Genomic DNA, 26,850 nt, shown 5'->3' on the forward strand with positions numbered 1-26,850 from the left:
CCAACATTGGATACCTTGCTAAATGATTTCCAGCATCTGCAGGATCTCTTGTGCTTCTTCCAGTTCTGAATGTTCTGCTGCAGATGAGTCCCTGGGGGTTTCAGCTTGCAGGTGGCCCCCTGACCTGTTCAGAGACAGGGCATTGCGTGTTGTGGGTCCCCCACCTGCAGGTGGGGACGGGGTTGTCGTGATGTCCTGCACATCCCCTCAGCGGCTTGTGGACTGATGCAATAGCACTATCTGGTGGTCCAGGGAACTGCAACTAAGGCTTGCAATATCATCTTAACACAGAGTCTCGGGTGTTCAGGAAGGAGTTCTAGAGCCAGAAAGAAACCGGAAACTGTCGTGTGGTACCGTCTCCAGTTACAACATATGAACCGTTTTGTGAGTCATAGCTCAGTGTGTGAATGATGCTACTGTGAGAAGAAAATAACAACTTCCATAAACAGCCATCTCTGTCTCATTCACACACTCCCAGGGACAGACACAGTGAAGCTGCCTCTACACGGTCCCATCACACTCTCCCAGGGACAGACACAGTGAAGCTCCCTCTACACGGTCCCATCACACACTTCCAGGGTCAGACACAGAGTGAAGTTCCCTCTATACTGTCCCATCACACACTCCCAGGGTCAGACACAGTGAAGCTCCCTCTACACGGTCCCATCACACACTTCCAGGGTCAGACACAGAGTGAAGTTCCCTCTATACTGTCCCATCACACACTCCCAGGGCAGACACAGTGAAGCTCCCTCTACACGGTCCCATCACACTCTCCCAGGGACAGACACAGTGAAGCTCCCTCTACACTGTCCCATCACACTCTCCCAGGGACAGACACAGTGAAGCTCCCTCTACACGGTCCCATCACACACTCCCGGGGTCAGACACAGAGTGAAGCTCCCTCTACACTGTCCCACCACACACTCCCAGGGTCAGACACAGAGTGAGGTTCCCTCTACACTGTCCCATCACACACTCCCAGGGTCAGACACAGAGTGAGGTTCCCTCTACACTGTGTGATTTTGCAATGATTGGGGAGTGCATACAGAGATGATTTGGTGTGACCTGTGGTGTGAGTCCATCCTACAACCAGACTCCCACCCTGGTGTCGAGGCTGATGTTTGAATCGAGGTTGCAGCTTCGAGATACAACAGAGACAAGGCAGGAGTTTATTCGTAAAACTTGGTGTTGCTGTAATTCTGTCAGTCAGTGCCTTTGGGGCATGTAGACACACAGGTTCTCTCAGGTGTGCCCCAAGTGGACCAAAGCATAATGGCTGTCACTCCCGTCTCCAGCGGGGCTGATGGACCCAGCCACCCACGAGTTACACCCTCTCCCAGGACCACACCCACCTGGCCCAGAGCTGGAATTGTGTGTGTGTGTGTGTGCGTGTGTGTTTTTTTGTGTGTGTGTGTGTGTGTGTGTGTGTGTGTATGTATGTGGGTGTGTGTGCGTGTGTGTGTGTGTGTGTGTGTGTGTAGGGGTTTAGGATTGGGGAACAGAATGTGGGAGGATTGTTTCGTCAGGTTAGGAAGGGGGATTAGGGAGAGGAGACAGTGGGGGAGGAGGATCGGAGAATGGCGGAGGATTTTGGAGATGGTAAATGGGTGATGATTAGAGGGGAGGGGGAGAATGGGGGAGCATTGAGGAGAATGGGTGAGGATTGGGGTGAATGGGGTTGAACAAGAAGGGAATGATGGGGAGAGGCGATAAGAGCAACAAATGGAGGGAGGAGGTAGGCTGGGGAGGGAGGAGGTCGGCTGAGGAGGGAGGAGTCAAAATTGGGTGACACCCATCCAATGGTTGACCCTGTGTTGGCCTATGTTTTTTCGCCCCCTGATCGCCATACATTGCCCCCCCCCCTTCTGGGCAGATCTTTTCTTTCAGCTGGGGCAAAAGGCAGCGGGGAGGTGGTGGTGATATTGGCAGGCCCCCACCTCTCCCAGGACACAGGTAGGCCAGTCACAAACACCCCCCACCCCCACTGTCATTCTTGGGGTCTGAGGTGACGTGAATGTGGGGGGTTTGCTCTGCCCCCCTCCCCCAACACCCCACGCCTCCACCCCTCTGTCCGTCCACACGCGCCGGCTCAGAGCTCATCCCTGGGCGAAGGGGGGTGGTCCATGCCAAAGAAGGAGGAGGGGCGGCGGTGGACGTCCCGGTCTCGCTTGACGAAGGCGGTGAAGGAGGAGACGCAGTTCCCGATGAAGTGGTCAGCCTGGGCCAGGATGTAGAGGTCAGTCTGTGGCAACTGGGAAGGGCGGTGGATCACATGGACCTGTGGGGGGGGAGGGAGGGGGAAAGAAAAGGGGGGGAGCAGAGACACAGGGTGTTAGAGGTGTGTGAAGGGCATAGAAGGGTGAGGGTCGGGAGAGGAGAGAGGGAGAGTGGGGAAGGAGGGGAGGAGGGGAGCCAGAGGGAGAGTGGTGGGGGGAGAAGGTTGAGGGAGAAGAGAGTGAGAGGAAGGGTGGAGTGCAGGGGGGGGAGAGAGTGTCAGTGGGGGTCGGAGAAGAGGCAGAGGAGGATATCATTTATACAGCAAGACTCCATTCAGCACAGAGAGGTAACAAACTAGCTGAGTGCGGCTCCAACAACCCTCAAGAGGCTTGACACCACCCAGGCAAGCACCCCACCCACTCCCTCCCTCCCCCACAGTGGCTGCAGCTTGCACTGTCCACACAACACACCATGTTTCCTTGCCTAGGCTACTCGGACCACCCAGCTCTCCCCACCGGTAGGACGTGGGCAGTGGGGAACACTGCCGCCCACAGATTCCCCACCATACTGGCCTGTAAATCCGTCACCCCTCCTTGAACGTCAGTGGGTCTGAACCCTGGGACGGCCCCAAGGGTACTGCGCAAAAGTCTTAAGCATATATACATAAATAGCTGTGGTGCCTAAGACTTTTTCACCGTACTATATTTGTCAATGTGGAGCGGAGAGTGAGTTTGTAAATCTGGTGGGAGCGAAGGATGTTGGGAATGGTGAGCATGGAGCACCACGGGAGGGGTGTGGGACAGGTGGCAGAGAGGAGTAGCTAAGGCAAAGGGGTGGCACAGGTGCAAACTCACCCAGCTCTGAGACACCAGGAAAGGTTATTCGATTCCAAACAATTGGTTTATTGATCATCACAGAATGTCTCTCTGGTGCTTCCTGCTCCCTCCCCTCTCCCTTCCCCTTTTCCCAACCATGATTCCCCTCTCCCTGACCCCTTCCCACTCTCAGTCCTCAATAGGGACCCACGTCAGAATCAGGTTTATCATCACTCACATATGTCATGAAATTTGTTATTGTGCAGCAGCCATAGAGTGCAATACATAAAATTACTACAGCACTGTGCAAAAGTCTTAGGCTCCCTAGCTATTTTTTATATATATATATATATATGTGTGTGTGTGTGTGCCTAAGATTTTTGCACAATACTGTAGGAGCGGAATTCGGCCATTCAGCCCATCGAGTCTGCTCCGCCTAACGATCAGGCTTGATCCATTTCCCTTTCAACACCATTCACCTGCCCTCTCCCCATAACCTTTCAGCCTCTTGCTAACCAAAAACCTATCAACCACTCCTTTAAATATTCCCAATGACTTGGCCTCCTTCCAGACTTGGCCTGAATTTCACACATTCACTACCCTTTGCTAAAGAAATCCTTCTTATCTCTGTTCTAAAGGGAGGTTCCTATGGTCATGGATTTGATGGTGAGACTCAGGGAAAGCACAGTTCAGGCAGACAATAAAGTGCAAGGGCCACCATGAGGTAGATTGTGAGGGCAAGAGTTTGTCTTGTATGTATAAGATGCCCTTTCAATATCCCGTCATTGTTGTGGAAATGGTTCAGAGAGCATTTGCTGGATTTATTCCTGGGAGGAAGTGTGTGTGCGTGCCTGGGTGTGCGTGTGTGTGTCTGCGTCTGTGTGCATGTATGTGTCTGTGTGCGTGTGCATGTGAGCGTGTGTCTGTGTGCGTGGCTCTGTGTGTTTGTATCTGGGAGTGTGTCTGTGTGTGTGTTTGTATCTGGGAGTGTGGTCTGTGAATGTGTCTCTGTGTGTGTTTGTATCTGGGTGTGTGTCTGTATGTATGCATGCTCCAATTCCCTCCCACATCCCAACAACGTGCAGAGTTGGTGGTTGATTGGGTGCTGTAAATTGCCCCCACCCTGCCCCAGTGTGTGGGTGAGGGGTGAAATCTGGGGCAAGTGGATGGAAATGTGGGGAGAGTGAAATGGGATCAGTGTAAGAGGGAGCTTGACAGCCAGCAACTAGTGTAAAAGGGGTGGAGGTAATCAGTGGGCTTATAGGCCTGTTCACCATAAGACTTAACAGCAGAATGAGGCCATTCAGCCCATCGAGTCTGCCCCACCATTCCATCATGGCTGATTTATAATCCCTCTCAGCCCAGTTCTCCTGCTTTCCCCCTGTAACTTTTGACATCCTGACCTATCAAGAACCGATCATCCTTTGGCATCCACAGAGACTGTGCCTTCTGTTGACGGACGCTGCACTCCACCGGAGGCAGTGTGAGGCGGTGTCCGTGCTGGAGTTGGTGCTGCCCTCCGGTGTTCGCTCGGCAGAAGACAAGATTCCTGCGACAGTCATGGTCTCAGGGACCTGGACTGTGTATTTTTTGTGTGTGACTATTTTGCTGATGTCTTATATGTGCTATGCGTGCCTTGTGCTGTGTGTGATAGTTGGTACTGGACCTGGAGTAATGCTGTTTCATTTGGCTGCTCATGAGTATTCATGTATGGTTGAATGATAATCTACCTTGAACTTGAACTTGGTCCTAGACTGCCACACTATTGGAAACATCCTCTCCACATCCACACTACCTGGACATTTCAATATTCCATAGGTTTATATTAGATTCACCCTCCAGCAGATCCCCACCCGGGCCACCCACACTCCCCATACGGTAACCCTCCATTCCTGGGATCTTTCTCGTGTACCTCCTTTGGACCCGCTCCGATACCAGCAAATCCTTTCTTAATCTATTCAAAATACGTCTACTGTAATCGATTTACTTATTTATTTATTATTACTATTATTATTATTTTCTCTCTTCTATATTATGTATTATGTTCTATTGCATTGAACTGCTGCTGCTAAGTTAACAAATTTCACGACACATACCGGTGATAATAAACCTGATTGTTTCTGAGATACGGGACCCACAAGTGCTCGCAATACTTCAAGTGGGGTCTGACCAATGCCTTATAAAGCCTCAGCATCACATCTTTGGCTTTATATTCTGGTTCCCTCGAATTTGCATTTGCCTTCCTTACAACCGACTCAACCTGCAAGTTAACCTTTAGGACTCCCAAGTTCCTTTGCAGCTCTGATTTCTGAATTTTCTCTTTAGAAAATAGTCTACACCTTTGTTCCATCTATATGTTCATACACTTCCCGACACTGTATATCATCTGCCACTTCTTTGCCCATTCTCCCAATCTGTAAGATCTTCTGCAAACTCCCTGCTTCCTTGACATTACCTGCCCCTGCACCTATCTTTGTAATATCCACAAACTTAGCCACACAGCCATCAATTCCATCACTCAAAATATTGACATATAATGTGAAGAGATCCCAACACCAAACCATGCAGAACACCTCTAGTCACCAGCAGCCAAACAAATGACACACTTTATTCCAACTCTTCATCTCCTGCCAGCTAGCCAATCTTCTATCCCTGTTGGGATCTTTCCTGTAATACCCCAGGCTTTTATCCTGTTTAGGATCCTCTTGTGCTGTTTGTCATCCATCAAAAACTCAAGTGTGTGCATTCCACCTGAGGAATCGAGAAGCAGCTCGGAAACTCAAGATCTTCTGGTGTGGGAAGGAGCTCGAACACCATCCGACTCCAATTTACCTGGGCGTGACACTGGACGGGACGCTCTCATTTGCCACTCACATCCAAAAACTCCGAGGGAAAGTTGGCTCTCGCAATTCTCTCTTGAAAAAATTAGCAGGCACGAAATGGGGAGCTAATGCTCACACACTTAGATCAACTGCCCTAGCACTCTGCTATGCACCTGCAGAATACTGTGCACCTGTGTGGGGCAGATCAGCCCATGCGAAGAAAATAGACCTGTTGTTTAACGAAGCCTGCCGAATAATCACGGGCACACTGTGTCCCACACCCACTAACATCATTTACAGACTTGCAGGCATTGCTCCCCCCGAGATCCGAAGACACACTACAACAAAAATTGAAAAAGGTAAACAGAACTTGGATCCACGGCACCCACTACACCATCATTTTCAACCGCCTAAAATCGAGGAAAAGCCTTGCTACAGTGGAGGAACTACCGCACGGAACATCCCCCCAAACATACAGGATTGACCTCTGGCAACAAACAGAAGCCAGAACCCCACCAAACAATACAGTGCAAGACCCCACAGAAATGTTACCAGACGGGGCACTGCTTGACAGACGGAAGTGGTTCACTCTCAACAGAGAGAGAGCGGGAGTTTGTAGGACGGGAGACAATATGGTGAAGTGGGGTTTAAAGACCAGCGAATCCTGTGAGTGTGGCGAAAGGATGTAGAACATTGAACACGTTCTGCGCAGCTGCCCACTCTCACCTGATTTAGCTGACACTGACCTGCTCAACATCAACCAAACAACACTAGAGTGACTGGCTGTCTGGTGTGACAAGCTAAGATGATGATGACCCATGGGCCCCTCCCATTCCCCCTTCCTCGCCTCACCTTTCGGCCCACAGCCTCCTTGATCTTCTCGGTGTAGGGCTCTGAATCGCTGGCGACGTAGACAGACTTGGCGCCGATGGCGTGCGCCCAGGTCCCCACTGCCCGCTGGATCTCGGCCAGGCTGGGCAGGCACATCTCCATGGTGAGAGGGCGGGCTGAGTGATGGTGGTCGCCAACGCACTGTGGGGATGCCATGAGGTGGGGGCCGGCTGTGCCCTCCTTCACCATGCTGCACGCATTTCTCTGGCGGGGGGGGGAGAAGAAGAGAAACAGAAAGTGTCAGAAGTTGGGGAAGGTACACAGGTAATGCAGAACGGTAAAGACAGCACTGATTTCCTGACCCAACCTCAATATAGGGCGGGGGGGGAGGGTGAGTGCGGGGGAGCGGAGGGACCTTTATTGTACAGTGGGGAGGGATCTTGGGCTTCAAGCAGATGGTGGAGCTTAAACGGCAGCACTTAAGAGTCTGTTAGAGGTGGGGCCGGCTGGTGGCGCAACGACATCAGCGCCGGACCCGGGAGCAGAGGTTCCCGGGTTCGAAACCAGTCGGGTCCGCCCCCGAGCACGCTTTCCATCTCTGTCGGGTTGAGTGTCGAGACCACAACTCGACCTTGTAAAACACAGGGAAAATACTGCGAAGGATGTCTGTGTGGGAAGTGGCGTGTCACACAGTCTCTCTCTCTCTCTGTCGCTCTGCACCTTGGAAAAAGCCATGAAAAATCCATCATCACGGACGCACGCACGCGGGCACACGAGAAAAAAAGACTCTGTCAGAGGCATGAACCTCCAAAAGGAACACAACCTTGTCGTAGGGTTTGGAGGTTTTCATGTCTCGACGACCGGGAGAGCTATATTGTCTGGGGTCAGGGCTTTATGCTTTGGCTTTTGGTAGGGTCACCCATGTCAAACAGGTCAAAGGGTAGAGGCCAGACTAACAGTGGTCCACCGGTCCTCCAGGTTTGGGGGTTCTGCTCAGGGCGAACAACCCTGACTGGTGAAACAAAATTGTTATGGAAACAGCAATGAAGAATCCCTCGACATCCAGTATTCCTGAGTCATCACCTGGGACTTGCGTGACTGACAGTAGTGAAAACTGAGAGGAAGCTACTGACATGATGAACGAAGCCCTGAACACCACCAGAGATGGAGGGCCTTCATTGCTGCCCTAAACACCAGCGGTTTAACAGACAGTGAGTGAGTAGAGGCACGAACATGTGGAGAACAGAGTGAAATGGATCATGTGCAGGACTTGTGGGACACAAAGGGGGTGGGGGAAGTGTGGGGTTCCCAGGGCCCAGAGCGGTTCATATGGGACGCAGGGACCTGGTGCGGGACGGAGCCCTGCCCCTCCCCGTACAACGAGCAACCGGCCGCTCACCCAGTCCACTCCGACGCGCAGGTGAATGCCCAGGTAGGGCCTGAGAAGTAGGGACTGGATCTGCCCCTCCGCCTCCTCTGCAAACCTGTCGGCCCAGACCACAAACCTCTGCAGATGACGGTGTTCACTCAGGACGGGGAACTGGGCCGGAGCCCCAGGGAGGGCCAGCACCGGGTGCTCAGATGCTGGATACCTGCAGAGGGACCAGCGGTCAGAATCAGAATCAGGTTTATTGTCACCAGTATGTGTCACGAAATTCATTAACTGATCAGCAGCAGTTCAATGCAATACGTAATAAAGAAAAACCAAAAATAAATAAATAAGTAAATCAATTACAGTATATGTATACTGAATAGATTAAAAATCATTGAAAGACAGAAATAATATATAAGGGCATGACATCAAGGTCAGGCACGCCAGTCGCTGGTTACGGTGGCTAAATGAAGTTGCCCTGGTTTCTGCGACACGACACCACAAACAACTGACTTAGTCCTAATCCCTCGTACCAAAGGCCAGAAATCCCAACAGAGGACCCTTCACCCATTTCTTGGAATCTCCTCCATCTTTACTCCCTCGGGACTCCCTACACATCCCCAGGACACCCCCCCACCACCAATCCTCACCCACTGGGATGACCTCTCCTTCCTAGTCCAGAGGCAGGAGTGGGGGAGAGGAGGAAGTGTTTCTCAGAGACAGTGGACAAGCTGTTCCCCTCCCTCTGCCTTCCCTACCACCCCCAGGCAGGGTCCTACCTCTCCATCCACTGGGCCTTGTAGTAGGAGCTGAAGGTGATCCCGCTGAAGAGCTCGGAGCGGTCAAACTCCACGCCAAAGTGGTCCCAGAATGGCCCGAAGGGGTTCCCGTCCTGTCGGGGAGGGGGAGGCAGCACAGGCAACGTTAAGCCCACTGGATCCACAACCCTGCCCTACCTTCCTCCCCACCCCACCCCCGTCAAGGCTCACCGGCTCACCTTCATGGGACAGGAGGACCGATCAGCGCTGCGCTGGGCAGCAGCCTCAAAGCAATAAGCCACCCTCTGGCCGGGCTTCCAGTGCTGGGGTGCCAGCTGCTCCATGAAGCTCTCCATGCTGACCACCCGGTGGAAATCCTGCAGCCTCTCCAACTGGAAGTACTCCGAGAACGGAACGTGGGCCTGGGGAAACAGAGCTGGATGCGTGAGGGAGGGAGGGAACATGCTCACCCCCCACCCGTCCTCTGGGGCGTCTCACAGGTTGTGGAGGGGAGAGGGGTCTATGCAGAGCAGGAGACGTTAACACAGAGAGGGTCAGAACTGGAGATGAGGTAATGCAGAGAGGAGGCATCCAAACCAGAAAGAGGGAGGGAATACGAAGAGAGAGAAAAACAAAACTGCAGAGGGAGTAATATAGAGAGGGGGAGAAAGTCAGAACCAGAGATGGGGGAGTAATGCAAGGAGGGAGTCTGAGAGCCAGAGAAAGGGTAATGCAAGAGGGGTAAAACAATAGAGAGGTCTGTGCAGACAGAGGGGCAGAGAGGGGTGAAGCCAGAGAGGTAAGGAGGGTTAGAAGCGGGAGTGAAGGTCAGGCAGGAAAGAGACAGTGAGACAGAAGAGACAGCAAGGTAGGGGGGTGGGATCAGAGAGGGAGGGGGAGTAGAGAGGGGGGAGCACAAAGAGGGGTTGCAGGTGTTGGGGGGCGTTAGAGAGGGTGGACAGGGGGCAGAGAGAGAGGAGAAGTGGTGCCAGAGAGGAATGGGGAGTAGAGAGGGGAGAGTATAGTGGGGTATTATAGAGGTGGTCAGACAGGGAGATGGAGGGGGCACAGGGAAAAGGGATGGAGGATCAGAGGGGGAGGGGACGGGGTAGAGGTGGGGTGTAGAAAGGGGGTATTAGAGGGAGACAGAGAGGAGACTGGGGCAGGGAGGGAGGGTCAGAATTGGAGAAAGGGTGATAGAGAGAAGGTCCTGGAATTATACAGGATGGAAACAGTATATGGTGGAGAGGGTAATACAGAGGAAGAAAGCAGAGAGAAGGGGCAAAACAGAGGAGGGGGAATGCTGAGGAGCATGGAGATCTGCAGCAGCCTCGAAATAGAAACTGGCCCTTTGGCTTGCAGAGTGCAACTGCCACGTACAGGAAGGAGGTGGGGGCTTTAGGGAGGGTGCAGTGGAGATTTAACCAGGGTGCTGCCTGGATTAGAGAGCATATCTTATGAGATAGACATATGGATGATAGGAAAGTGGAGGGAAGGGTCAGATAGAGCATGTTAAAAGGTCGGCACCACATTGTGTTCTATACCTTATGTTAAGACCACAGGACCACAAGACAAAGGACCATTTGGCCCATTGAGTCTGCTCCACCATTTGATCATGGCAGATTTACTTTCCCTCGCAACCACACTCTCCCCTTAACCTTCGACGTTCTTATTCTTCTATGTTCTATGGGTCCCTGCTGGCCACCCCGTTTCCGTGCAGAGACCCCCACCAGCCCTCCCCATGGAGAGTCAGAGAGCGATCTGGCTCCTATCCCGTGCGACAGGTTGTGTCCAGGCGACTCACGTTTGTGTACGGAGGGGTGTGGTGCCGGTAGACCACCCAGGGAGGGACCGCCAGCGTCCGGTTCAGCATCTTGGCGAAGGCCAGTGAGCCCAGCAAGTGGTCAGCCTGGTTTCCAAATCGACCTGTGGGCGATGCCCGGAGGAGAGGAGACACAGAGAGTGGGTCAGGAAGGGCGAGGCGTGTGATGATGTGTGTGGGGGGGGGGGGTCTCGGGGACATGGTGGAAACGCTGCAGAGGGATTCTCACTTACCCATACAGGGACAGTAGAGGATGTAACCGTTCTCATCCCAGGATAGAGGGTCGGAGGCGGTGCTGGCCTTGGGCAGGAGGAGGAAGAGTGGAGACAGGAGGAGGAGGAGAGACAGGAGGGTCACGACACTGGCCCGCGACACCATCCCGCACCCCTCCCACGACCGCTGGTCGCACAGCCTGCAAGGAAAGGGAATCCGTCCTTTCCAGGTCCTGTAGAGTGGGAGGTAAGACAGAGAGTGTGACAGGGATAATGACCAGCCAAGTCCCCACCTCTCTCCTCTGCCCTACTCCCACGAAAAGAAACGTGAGGTGCCACAGAAATGCAACTCAGTTCATGTTCTCCCCTTCCTGACTTTTAAAGTTCTCTCTCTTCCCTCCCTCCCTTCCCTCTGCCTCTTTCTCCCTCCCTCCCTCCCCCTATGAAGTGTCACACCTCCCCTTGCTCCGGACGTTTAAAGTGACAGGTCCCTCCCCTTCCTAGGACAAGTATAGTGACAGCCACAAGCCCCACCCATCCACAACATTTAAAAGGACTGTCTCTGGACAGTTAAAAGTGACAGGCCCTCTAACTCCAGACAGTTTAACATGCCCACACATTTCACACAGATCCAGTGACAACGACACGCACTCTACCCCTGGGGAATCACATCCACACTCTCTCACCATGAGGCAGTGGACCCTGCTCAGGAGATCTTCCCATTGACCTTTCAATCCTGCCCAATGGCCTCCAACTGCAAAAGCACTCCCTTCCCCGGCCCTTGTAACTTCCCTGCTTCCTGACCCTCTGTAACCTCGTAAACACAAGAGATTCTGCAGATGCCGGAAATCTTCAGGAACACAAACAAAATGCTGGAGAAGCTCAGCAGGTCAGGCAGCGTGGAGAAGAAGGAACAGTCGCCTTCTCAGGCTGAGACCCTTTGCCAGAACTGGAAAGGCAGGGGTCAGAACGGGAAAGGTAGGGGTCAGAACTGGAAAGGCAGAGGTCAGAACTGGAAAGGCAGGGGTCAGAACTGCAAAGGCAGAGGTCAGAACTGGAAAGGCAGGGGTCAGAACTGGAAAGGCAGAGGTCAGAATTGGAAAGGCAGAGGTCAGAACGGGAAAGGTAGGGGTCAGAACTGGAAAGGCAGAGGTCAGAACTGGAAAGGCAGGGGTCAGAACTGGAAAGGCAGGGGTCAGAATTGGAAAGGCAGAGGTCAGAACTGGAAAGGCAGAGGTCAGAACTGGAAAGGTAGGGGTCAGAACTGGAAAGGCAGAGGTCAGAACTGGAAAGGTAGGGGTCAGAAGCCAGAGGGTGGGTGGATGGGTGGGGAAGGAGTGATAGGTGAGAGGGGAGTTTGGTAGGTGGAGGAGAGGGGGATGAAGTAAGAAGCTGTGAGGTGATAGGTGGAAGAGGTTAAGGGGTGAAGAAGTAATCTGATTGGGGAGTGGACCATTGGAGAAGGGGGGCAAGATGGAGGTGATGGGCAGATGAGGAGGTAAGACGTAACCACTGTCCTCTTAACCCCTGTAACAGCATTAAGAAGAAAGAAAGAAAGAAAGGCATCCGTTAGTCTTGCGAGACCATGGACCTGCGCCTGGAAAGTCTTCACTCTCCAGGGCGCAGGCCTGGGCAAGGTTGTATGGAAGACCGGCAGTTGCCCATGCTGCAAGTCTCCCCTCTCCACGACACCGATGTTGTCCAAGGGAAGGGTATTAGGACCCATACAGCTTGGCACCGGTGTCGCCGCAGAGCACTGTGTGGTTAAGTGCCTTGCTCAAGGGCACAACACACTGCCTTGGCTGGGGCTCAAACTCACGACCTTCAGGTAGCTAGTCCAATGCCTTAACCACTCGGCCACGTGCCCACAACAACATAAAAGGAAAAGTCCATGTAAGGTCCTCAGCTGACCCCTCTCCCATCGAACAACCCCTCAGGTGAGTTACATCAAAGACCAGCAGCAACTTTGCCCAGCAGTTTGCACGGATAACAGTTCTTACCCGTCAGCAGGTATAGTTATTACCTCTCAACAGCACAGCACATGATGATGATGATTACCCTCAACCTTCAGGCTCTTGAACCAAAGGGGGTAACTTCACACAAGCTCACTTGCCCCATCATCGAGCTGTTCCCACAACCCATGGACTCACTCTCAAGGACTCTTCATGTTCTCGATAGTTTGTTTATTTGTTTACTTATTTATCTTTCATTTCTTTTTGTATTTGCACAGCTTGTTGTCTTTTGCACACTGCTTGAATGACCAAGTTGGTGCGGTCTTTCATTGATTCTATTATGGTTATTATTCTATTGTATATTTATTGAGTATGCCTGGAATAAAATTAATCTCAGGGTTATATATGGTGATATATATGTACTTTGATAATAAATTTACTCTGAACTTTGAACACGCACACTGTCAAGTGTTTAGAAAGGGAACCATCTTTATCATTATGTGCCGTGTTGTATGACATGGGTGATCATGGCCTTATTCATGACCATAAGTGTTCTTGGCAAATTCTTTCTACTGTAAGTTGTTTGCCATTGCCACCTTCTGGGCAGCAGACTGGTGAGCCCAGCCATTATCAATACTCTTCAGAGATTGTCTGCCTGGTGTCAGTGGTCGCATAACCAGGACTTGTGATTTGCACAGGCTGCTCGTACGACCGTCCGCCACCTGCTCCCATGGCTTCACATGACCCTGATCAGTGGGGTGGGTGCTATACCCTGCCCAAGGGTGACCTGCAGGCTAGCGGAGGGAAGGAGAGCCTTACACCTCCTTTGCTAGAGACGTATCTCCACCCCACCACCCAGGTCTGTTATCTGAACATGTCTCCACTCCTGAGGAATTGACAGTGGAGTTCAGCAAGGGGAAGTCAGGAGAACACACACTAGTCCTCATTGAGGGGTCAGCGGTGAAAAGGGTGAGCAGCTTCAAATTCCTCGGAGTCAACACCCAACACAGAGAAGGCTGGCAGCCCCACCACGAGGAGTTTGAGGAGTTTTACTACGTCACCAAAGGGTTACAGGTTTGTAAAGACGGACAGTGGAGATCATTCTGACAGGCTGCATCATTGCCTGGCATGTGGGCTCCACTGCACAGGACTGTGAGAGGCTGCAGAGGGCTGTCGACTCAACCAGTCCATCACGGGCACAACCCGCCCCACTCTCCAGATCTTCAAGAGGCTGTGCCTCAGGGAGGAGGCACAGGAGACTGAAGATCCACACTCAGGTGTTCTAGGAACAGCTTCTTCGCCTCTGACATCAGATTTCTGACCGAACCTATAAACACCACCTCACTATTTCCCCTTTTGCCCCGCTTATTGTAGTTGACAGTGATTTTCTTCCGTCTTACACTGTACTGCGGTCACAGCTCTTTTTAATCCTTAGACCTCCCCCTGAACCCAGACACACACACACACACACACACACAGACCCACACAGACAGACAGACAGACACACACACACACACACACACAGACCCACACAGACAGACAGACACACACACAAACTATCTTAGAAAGTTTGCATAGATTTGGCATGTAAAGAAAAGCTTTGACAAACTCCAACAGAATCACAGTGGAGAGTCTCCTGACTGGTTGCATCACGGTCTGGTACGGAAATAGCAATGCCCAAGAATGGAAAAGTCTGCAAAAAGTGGTGGATACAGCCCAGTCCATCACAGGGAAAGCCCACCCCACCACTGAGCTCATCGACAAGGAAAACCACCACGAAAGCTGAATCATCAAGGATGCCTACCGTCCAGGCTGTGTTCTCTTCTCGACACCACCATCCAGCAGGAGGCACAGGAGCCTGAAGTCCCTCACCAACAGGTTCAGGAAGAGTTATTCCTGAACCTGAGTGCATAACTTCACTCACCCCAACACTGAACCGATTCCACAACCTATGGACTCACTTTCCAGGACACTACAACCCATGTTCTCAGTATTTATTTACTTTTAAAAAATGTATTATTTGCCGTATATGGACATTTGTCAGTCTCTCTAGAGTATACATTTTACATTAACTCTATTGTATTTCCTTAGATTCCAGTAAATGTGTGCAAGAAACTGAACCTCAAGGTAGTGCGTGGTGACATATAAGTACTTTGAGAATAAATTTACTTTGAACTTTGAAACATAGAGAAAAACACATACACAGGCCCTCTCTTAACCCCCAGAACTTCACTGTGTCCCCAGCACATACACACACACACACACACACACACACACACAGACTCTTATCTCCCCGAGACACACACACACACACACACACAGACTCTTACCTCCCCGAGACACACACACACACACACACAGACACATACACACAAAGACCCAGACACACACACACACACACACACACAGACTCTTACCTCTCCGAGACACACACACATACACAGATTCTTACCTCCTCGACACACACACACACACACACACACACACACACACACAGACTCTTACCTCTCCGAGACACACACACACACACAGACTCTTACCTCGAGACACACACACGCACACACAGACTCTTACCTTGAGACACACACACAGACTCTTACCTCCCCGATACACACACACACACACACACACACACACACACACACACACACACACACACAGACCCTTACCTCCCGGAGACACACACACGCACGCACACGCACACACACACACACACACAGACCCTTACCTCCCCGAGACACACACACACACACACAGACTCTTACCTCCCCGAGACACACAGACACACACACACACACACACACACAGACTCTTACCTCCCCGACACACACACACAGACTCTTACCTTGAGACACACACACTCACACACACAGACCCTAAACTTCCCGAGACACACACAGACACACACACACACTCACACACAGACACATACACACAAAGACCCAGACACAGACACAGGCTCTAACCTCCCCGAGACAACAGACAAACACACACACACACGACTCTTACCTCCCCGAGACATACACACACACACAGACTCTTACCTTGAGACACACACACACACACACACAGACTCTTACCTCCCCGAGACACACACACACACACACAGACACATACACACAAAGACCCAGACACACACACACAGACACATACACACAAAGACCCAGACACACACACACACGACTCTTACCTCCCCGAGACACACAGACACATACACACACAGACCCAGACACACACACAGATCTAAACTTCCCGAGACACACACAGACACACACACACACACTCACACACAGACACATACACACAAAGACCCAGACACAGACACAGGCTCTAACCTCCCCGAGACAACAGACAAACACACACACACACACGCACACACACACACGACTCTTACCTCCCCGAGACATACACACACACACACACACACAGACTCTTACCTCGAGACACACACACGCACACACAGACTCTTACCTTGAGACACACACACACACACACACACAGACTTTTACCTCCCCGAGACACACACACACACACAGACACATACACACAAAGACCCAGACACACCCAGACAGACACATACACACAAAGACCCAGACACACATACACACGACTCTTACCTCCCCGAGATACACACACACACACACACAGACTCTTACCTCCCCGAGACACACACACACAGACTCTTACCTCCCCTAGACACACACACACACAGACTCTTACCTCCCCGAGACACACAGACACATACACACAGACCCAGACACACACACAGACTCTAACCTCCCCGTGACACACACAGACACACACACACACACTCACATTCACACACACACACACGTCTCTTACCTCCCCGAGACACACACACACACAGACTCTTACCTTGAGACACACACACGCACACAGACACAGACTCTTACCTCTGCGAGACACACACACACACACACACACACAGACTCTTACCTCCCCGAGACACACACACACAAACACACACTCACACACACACACACACACACACACACACACACACAGACTCTTACCTCCCCGAGACACACACAGACTCTTACCTCCCCGAGACACAGACTCTTACCTCCCCGGACATACACACACACAGACACAGACTCTTAGCTCCCCGAGACACACACACACAGACACAGACTCTTAGGTCCCCGAGACACACACACACACAGACTCTTACCTCCCCGAGACACACACACACAGACACAGACTCTTATCTCCCCGAGACACACAGACAGACACAGACTCTTACCTCCCCGAGACACACACACTCACACACACACACAGACACTCTTACCACCCCGAGACACAGACACTCACACACAGACTCTTACCTCCCCGAGACACTCACACACACACAGACTCTTACCTCCCCGAGACACACACACACACACACACACACACACACACAGACTCTTACCTCCCCGAGACACACGCACACACACACACAGACACATACACACAAAGACCCAGACACACACACACACATAAAGACACAGACACACACACACACGACTCTTACCTCCCAGAGATACACACACACACACACAGACTCTTACCTCCCCGAGACACACACACACACACAGACTCTTACCTCCCCGAGACACACAGACACATACACACACACAGACTCTAACCTCCCCGTGACACACACACACACTCACACACACTCACATTCACACACACACACACGTCTCTAACCTCCCCGAGACACACACACACACACACAGACTCTAACCTCTCCGAGACACACACACACACACACACACACAGACTCACACACACACACACACACAGACTCTTACCTCCCCGAGACACACACACACAAACACACTCACACACACACACACACACACACACAGACTCTTACCTCCCCGAGACACAGACACACACACACACACACACACAGACTCTTACCTCCCCGAGACACAGACACACACACACAGACTCTAACCTCTCCAAGACAAACACACACACACACACACACTCACACACACACACACACACACACACACACACACACACACAGACTCTTACCTCCCCGAGACACACACACACACACACACACACACACACCACACACACACACACACACACACACACACACAGACTCACACACACACACAGACTCTAACCTCTCCGAGACACACACACACACACACACACACACACACAGACTCACACACACACACACACACACAGACTCTTACCTCCCCGAGACACACACACACACACACACAGACTCTTACCTCCCCGAGACACACAGACACATACACACAGACCCAGACACACACACAGACTCTAACCTCCCCGTGACACACACAGACACACACACACACTCACACACACACACACAGACTCTTACCTCCCCGAGACACAGACTCTTACCTCCCCGAGACACACACACACACACACACACACACACACACACACGCACGTCTCTTACCTCTCCGAGACACACACACTCACACACACACACACACACACACAGACACACACACACACAGACTCTAACCTCTCCGAGACACACACACTCACACACACACACACACACACACACACACACACACGCACAGACTCTTACCTCTCCGAGACACACACACGCACAGACTCTTACCTCTCCGAGACACACACACACACACACACTCACACACACACACAGACTCACACACACACACACACACACACACACACACACACACAGACACACACACACACACACACACACAGACTCTTACCTCCCCGAGACACACACACACACACACACACACACAGACTCTTACCTCCCCGAGACACACACACACACACACACAGACTCTTACCTCCCCGAGACACAGACACACACACACACTCACACACACACACACACACACACACACAGACTCTTACCTCCCCGAGACACAGACACACACACACACACACACACACACACACACACATACACACAGACTCTTACCTCCCCGAGACACACACAGACTCTTACCTCCCCGAGACACAGACTCTTACCTCCCCGGACACACACACACACAGACACAGACTCTTAGCTCCCCGAGACACACACACAGACACAGACTCTTACCTCCCCGAGACACACACACACACAGACTCTTACCTCCCCGAGACACACACACACACACACAGACTCTTACCTCCCCGAGACACACACACACACACACACACTCTTACCTCCCCGAGACACAGACTCTTAGCTCCCCGAGACACACACGCACACTCACAGACTCTTACCTCCCGGAGACACACACACACACAGACACAGACTCTTAGCTCCCGAGACACACACAGACTCTTAGCTCCTCGAGACACAGACACTCACACACAGACTCTAACCTCCCCAAGACACACACAGACTCTTAGCTCTCCGAGACACACACACACACACACACAGACTCTTACCTCGAGACACACACACTCACAGACTCTTACCTCCCCGAGACACACGCACAGACACAGACTCTTAGCTCCTCGAGACACACACACACAGACACAGACTCTTAGCTCCTCGAGACACACACACACAGACACAGACTCTTAGCTCCTCGAGACACACACACACAGACACAGACTCTTAGCTCCCCGAGACACACACACACAGAGACAGACTCTTAGCTCCCCGAGACACACACACACAGAGACAGACTCTTACCTCCCCGAGACACACACACACACAGACACAGACTCTTACCTCCCCGAGACACACACACACACGCAGACTCTTACCTCCTCCAGACACACATGCACACTCACAGACTCTTACCTCCCGGAGACACACACACACACAGACACAGACTCTTAGCTCCCGAGACACACACAGACTCTTAGCTCCTCGAGACACAGACACTCACACACAGACTCTAACCTCCCCGAGACACACACAGACTCTTAGCGCTCCGAGACACACACACACATACACACACACAGACTCTTACCTCGAGACACACACACTCACAGACTCTTACCTCCCCAAGACACACACACAGACACAGACTCTTAGCTCCTCGAGACACACACACACAGACACAGACTCTTAGCTCCTCGAGACACACACACACACTCACACACAGACTCTTACCTCCCCGAGACACACACACACAGACACAGACTCTTAGCTCCCCGAGGCACTCACAGACTCTTACCTCCCCGAGACACAGACTCTTAGCTCCCCGAGACACACACACACACAGACTCTTACCTCCCCGAGACACAGACTCTTAGCTCCCCGAGACACACACACACAGACACAGACTCTTACCTCCCCGAGACACACACACTCACACACACACACACAGACACTCTTACCACCCCGAGACACAGACACTCACACACAGACTCTAACCTCCCCGAGACACTCACAGACTCTTACCTCCCGGAGACACTCACACAGATACAGACTCTTACCTCCCCGAGACACACACACACACACACACACAGACTCTTACCTCCCCGAGACACACACACACACACACAGACTCTTACCTCCCCGAGACACACACACACAGACTCTTACCTCCCCGAGACACACACACAGACTCTTACCTCCCCGAGACACTCACACACACAGACTCTTACCTCCCCGAGACATAGACACTCACACACAGACTCTAACCTCCCCGAGACACACACACACAGACTCTTACCTCCCCGAGACACACACACACACTCACACACACACACACACAGACTCACACACACACACACACACAGACTCACACACACACACACACACACACACACACACACACACCGACTCTTACCTCCCCGAGACACAGACACACACACACACACACACACACACACACCGACTCTTACCTCCCCGAGACACAGACACACACACACAGACTCTTACCTCCCCGAGACACACACACACACAGACACGACTCTTACCTCCCCGAGACACACACACTCTCACACACATACACACACACACACAGACACACACTCAGACAGATTCTTACCAACCCGATACACAGACACACACACAGACAAACCATTACCTCTCCGAGACAGACAGACAGACACACACAGACTCTTACCTCCCCGAGACACACACACAGACACACACACACAGAGACTCTTACCTCCCCGAGAAACACACACACACACAGACTCTTACCTCGAGACACACACACTCACAGACTCTTAGCTCCCCGAGACACACACACACAGACACTTACCTCCCCGAGACACACACACACAGACACAGACTCTAAGCTCCCCGAGACACACACACACACAGACACAGACTCTTACCTCCCCGAGACACACACACACAGACACAGACTCTAAGCTCCCCGAGACACACACACACAGACACAGACTCTAAGCTCCCCGAGACACACACACACAGACACAGACTCTAAGCTCCCCGAGACACACACACACAGACACAGACTCTTACCTCCCCAAGACACAGACTCTAACCTCCCCGCGACACACACACACAGACACAGACTCTTACCTCCCCGAGACACACACACACAGACACAGACTCTTAGCTCCCCGAGACACACACACACAGACACAGACTCTTACCTCCCCGAGACACACACACACAGACACACACACACACACACACACACACACACACTCAGGCTCTTACCTCCCCGAGACACAGACTCTTACCTCCCCGGACACACACACACACACAGACACAGACTCTTAGCTCCCCGGACACACACACACACAGACACAGACTCTTAGCTCCCCGAGACACACACACACACAGACTCTTACCTCCCCGAGACACACACACACAGACACAGACTCTTACCTCCCCGAGACACACACACACAGACTCTTACCTCCCCGAGACACACACACAGACTCTTACCTCCCCGAGACACTCACACACACAGACTCTTACCTCCCCGAGACATAGACACTCACACACAGACTCTAACCTCCCCGAGACACACACACACAGACTCTTACCTCCCCGAGACACACACACACACTCACACACACACACACACAGACTCACACACACACACACACACACACACACACACACACCGACTCTTACCTCCCCGAGACACAGACACACACACACACACACACACACACACACACCGACTCTTACCTCCCCGAGACACAGACACACACACACAGACTCTTACCTCCCCGAGACACACACACACACAGACACGACTCTTACCTCCCCGAGACACACACACTCTCACACACATACACACACACACACAGACACACACTCAGACAGATTCTTACCAACCCGATACACAGACACACACACAGACAAACCATTACCTCTCCGAGACAGACAGACAGACACACACAGACTCTTACCTCCCCGAGACACACACACAGACACACACACACAGAGACTCTTACCTCCCCGAGAAACACACACACACACAGACTCTTACCTCGAGACACACACACTCACAGACTCTTAGCTCCCCGAGACACACACACACAGACACTTACCTCCCCGAGACACACACACACAGACACAGACTCTAAGCTCCCCGAGACACACACACACACAGACACAGACTCTTACCTCCCCGAGACACACACACACAGACACAGACTCTAAGCTCCCCGAGACACACACACACAGACACAGACTCTAAGCTCCCCGAGACACACACACACAGACACAGACTCTAAGCTCCCCGAGACACACACACACAGACACAGACTCTTACCTCCCCAAGACACAGACTCTAACCTCCCCGCGACACACACACACAGACACAGACTCTTACCTCCCCGAGACACACACACACAGACACAGACTCTTAGCTCCCTGAGACACACACACACAGACACAGACTCTTACCTCCCCGAGACACACACACACAGACACACACACACACACACACACACACACACTCAGGCTCTTACCTCCCCGAGACACAGACTCTTACCTCCCCGGACACACACACACACACAGACACAGACTCTTAGCTCCCCGGACACACACACACACAGACACAGACTCTTAGCTCCCCGAGACACACACACACAGACACAGACTCTTAGGTCCCCGAGACACACACACAGACACAGACTCTTACCTCCCCGAGACACACACACACACAGACACAGACTCTTACCTCCCCGAGAGACACACACACACACACACACACACTCTTACCTCCCCGAGACACAGACACACACACACGCAGACTCTTACCTCCTCGAGACACACACACACACAGACACAGACTCTTACCTCCCCGAGACACACACACACACACACACACTCTTACCTCCCCGAGACACAGACACACACACACGCAGACTCTTACCTCCTCGAGACACACACGCACACTCACAGACTCTTACCTCCCGGAGACACACACACACACAGACACAGACTCTTAGCTCCCGAGACACACACAGACTCTTAGCTCCTCGAGACACAGACACTCACACACAGACTCTAACCTCCCCAAGACACACACAGACTCTTAGCTCTCCGAGACACACACACACACACACACAGACTCTTACCTCGAGACACACACACTCACAGACTCTTACCTCCCCGAGACACACGCACAGACACAGACTCTTAGCTCCTCGAGACACACACACACAGACACAGACTCTTAGCTCCTCGAGACACACACACACAGACACAGACTCTTAGCTCCTCGAGACACACACACACAGACACAGACTCTTAGCTCCCCGAGACACACACAGAGACAGACTCTTAGCTCCCCGAGACACACACACACAGAGACAGACTCTTACCTCCCCGAGACACACACACACACAGACACAGACTCTTACCTCCCCGAGACACACACACACACGCAGACTCTTACCTCCTCCAGACACACATGCACACTCACAGACTCTTACCTCCCGGAGACACACACACACACAGACACAGACTCTTAGCTCCCGAGACACACACAGACTCTTAGCTCCTCGAGACACAGACACTCACACACAGACTCTAACCTCCCCGAGACACACACAGACTCTTAGCGCTCCGAGACACACACACACATACACACACACAGACTCTTACCTCGAGACACACACACTCACAGACTCTTACCTCCCCAAGACACACACACAGACACAGACTCTTAGCTCCTCGAGACACACACACACAGACACAGACTCTTAGCTCCTCGAGACACACACACACACTCACACACAGACTCTTACCTCCCCGAGACACACACACACAGACACAGACTCTTAGCTCCCCGAGGCACTCACAGACTCTTACCTCCCCGAGACACAGACTCTTAGCTCCCCGAGACACACACACACACAGACTCTTACCTCCCCGAGACACAGACTCTTAGCTCCCCGAGACACACACACACAGACACAGACTCTTACCTCCCCGAGACACACACACTCACACACACACACACACAGACACTCTTACCACCCCGAGACACAGACACTCACACACAGACTCTAACCTCCCCGAGACACTCACAGACTCTTACCTCCCGGAGACACTCACACAGATACAGACTCTTACCTCCCCGAGACACACACACACACACACACACAGACTCTTACCTCCCCGAGACACACACACACACACACAGACTCTTACCTCCCCGAGACACACACACACAGACTCTTACCTCCCCGAGACACACACACAGACTCTTACCTCCCCGAGACACTCACACACACAGACTCTTACCTCCCCGAGACATAGACACTCACACACAGACTCTAACCTCCCCGAGACACACACACACAGACTCTTACCTCCCCGAGACACACACACACAGACTCTTACCTCCCCGAGACACACACACACACACAGACTCACACACACACACACACACAGACTCACACACACACACACACACACACACACACACACACACCGACTCTTACCTCCCCGAGACACAGACACACACACACACACACACACACACACACACACACACACACCGACTCTTACCTCCCCGAGACACAGACACACACACACAGACTCTTACCTCCCCGAGACACACACACACACAGACACGACTCTTACCTCCCCGAGACACACACACTCTCACACACATACACACACACACACAGACACACACTCAGACAGATTCTTACCAACCCGATACACAGACACACACACAGACAAACCATTACCTCTCCGAGACAGACAGACAGACACACACAGACTCTTACCTCCCCGAGACACACACACAGACACACACAGACTCTTACCTCCCCGAGACACAGACACACACACACAGACTCTTACCTCCCCGAGACACACACACACACACACACACACACACACACACACAGAGACTCTTACCTCCCCGAGACACACACACTCACACACACACACACACACAGACTCTTACCTCCCCGAGACACACACACACACACACACACACACACACAGACAGACAGACTCTTACCAACCCGAGACACAGACACTCACACACAGACTCTAACCTCCACGAGACACAGACACACACACACATACACACAGACTCTTACCTCCCCGAGACACACACACTCACACACACAGACTCTAACCTCCACGACACACACACACACACACACACACACACACACACAGACAGACTCTTATCTCCCCGAGACACAAACACAGACACAGACTCTCACCTCCCAGAGACACACACACACACTCACAGACTCTTATCTCCCCGAGACACACACACACACACACACACAGACTCTTACCTTGAGACACACACACTCACAGACTCTTACCTCCCCGAGACACACGCACAGACACAGACTCTTAGCTCCTCAAGACACACACACACAGACACAGACTCTTAGCTCCTCGACACACACACACACACACACACACACACACAGACTCTTAGCTCGAGACACACACACACAGACACAGACTCTTAGCTCCCCGAGACACACACACACAGACTCTTAGCTCCCCGAGACACACACACACACACACGCAGACTCTTACCTCGAGACACACACACTCACAGACTCTTAGCTTCCCGAGACACACACACACAGACACAGACTCTTACCTCCCCGAGACACACACACACAGACACAGACTCTAAGCTCCCCGAGACACACACACACACAGACACAGACTCTTACCTCCCCGAGACACACACACACAGACACAGACTCTTACCTCCCCGAGACACACACACACACACACACACACACACACACACACTCTTACCTCCCCGAGACACAGACACACACACACGCAGACTCTTACCTCCTCGAGACACACACACACACTCACAGACTCTTACCTCCCGGAGACACACACACACACAGACACAGACTCTTAGCTCCCGAGACACACACAGACTCTTAGCTCCTCGAGACACAGACACTCACACACAGACTCTAACCTCCCCGAGACACACACAGACTCTTAGCGCTCCGAGACACACACACACACACACACACAGACTCTTACCTTGAGACACACACACTCACAGACTCTTACCTCCCCGAGACACACGCACAGACACAGACTCTTAGCTCCTCAAGACACACACACACAGACACAGACTCTTAGCTCCTCGACACACACACACACACACACACACACACACAGACTCTTAGCTCCTCGAGACACACACACACAGACACAGACTCTTAGCTCCCCGAGACACACACACACAGACTCTTAGCTCCCCGAGACACACACACACAGACTCTTAGCTCCCCGAGACACACACACACACACACGCAGACTCTTACCTCGAGACACACACACTCACAGACTCTTAGCTTCCCGAGACACACACACACAGACTCTTACCTCCCCGAGACACACACACACAGACACAGACTCTAAGCTCCCCGAGACACACACACACACAGACACAGACTCTTACCTCCCCGAGACACACACACACAGACACAGACTCTTACCTCCCCGAGACACACACACACACACACACACACTCTTACCTCCCCGAGACACAGACACACACACACGCAGACTCTTACCTCCTCGAGACACACACACACACTCACAGACTCTTACCTCCCGGAGACACACACACACACAGACACAGACTCTTAGCT

General features: G+C 52.3%; 1 protein-coding gene across 1 annotated transcript in view; it reads right to left on the minus strand.

Annotated features, from left to right (window-relative positions):
• Nucleotides 1-1,171: 1,171 nt before the first annotated feature.
• Nucleotides 1,172-26,850, minus strand: part of pofut1 (protein O-fucosyltransferase 1) — a 26,757-nt gene continuing 1,078 nt past the window's right edge. Inside the window, exons 2-8 of the mRNA XM_063048810.1 lie at nucleotides 10,874-11,085; nucleotides 10,623-10,744; nucleotides 9,058-9,240; nucleotides 8,840-8,952; nucleotides 8,088-8,280; nucleotides 6,710-6,952; nucleotides 1,172-2,281 (exon numbers count right to left, since the gene is read on the minus strand). Coding sequence (XP_062904880.1) covers nucleotides 2,093-2,281; nucleotides 6,710-6,952; nucleotides 8,088-8,280; nucleotides 8,840-8,952; nucleotides 9,058-9,240; nucleotides 10,623-10,744; nucleotides 10,874-11,018 — 1,188 coding nt within the window. The 5' untranslated portion in view covers nucleotides 11,019-11,085 and the 3' untranslated portion in view covers nucleotides 1,172-2,092. The remainder of the gene's footprint in view (nucleotides 2,282-6,709; nucleotides 6,953-8,087; nucleotides 8,281-8,839; nucleotides 8,953-9,057; nucleotides 9,241-10,622; nucleotides 10,745-10,873; nucleotides 11,086-26,850) is intronic.

Source organism: Mobula hypostoma, chromosome 5 (assembly GCF_963921235.1).
Source record: "Mobula hypostoma chromosome 5, sMobHyp1.1, whole genome shotgun sequence".
Taxonomy (NCBI): domain Eukaryota; kingdom Metazoa; phylum Chordata; class Chondrichthyes; order Myliobatiformes; family Myliobatidae; genus Mobula; species Mobula hypostoma.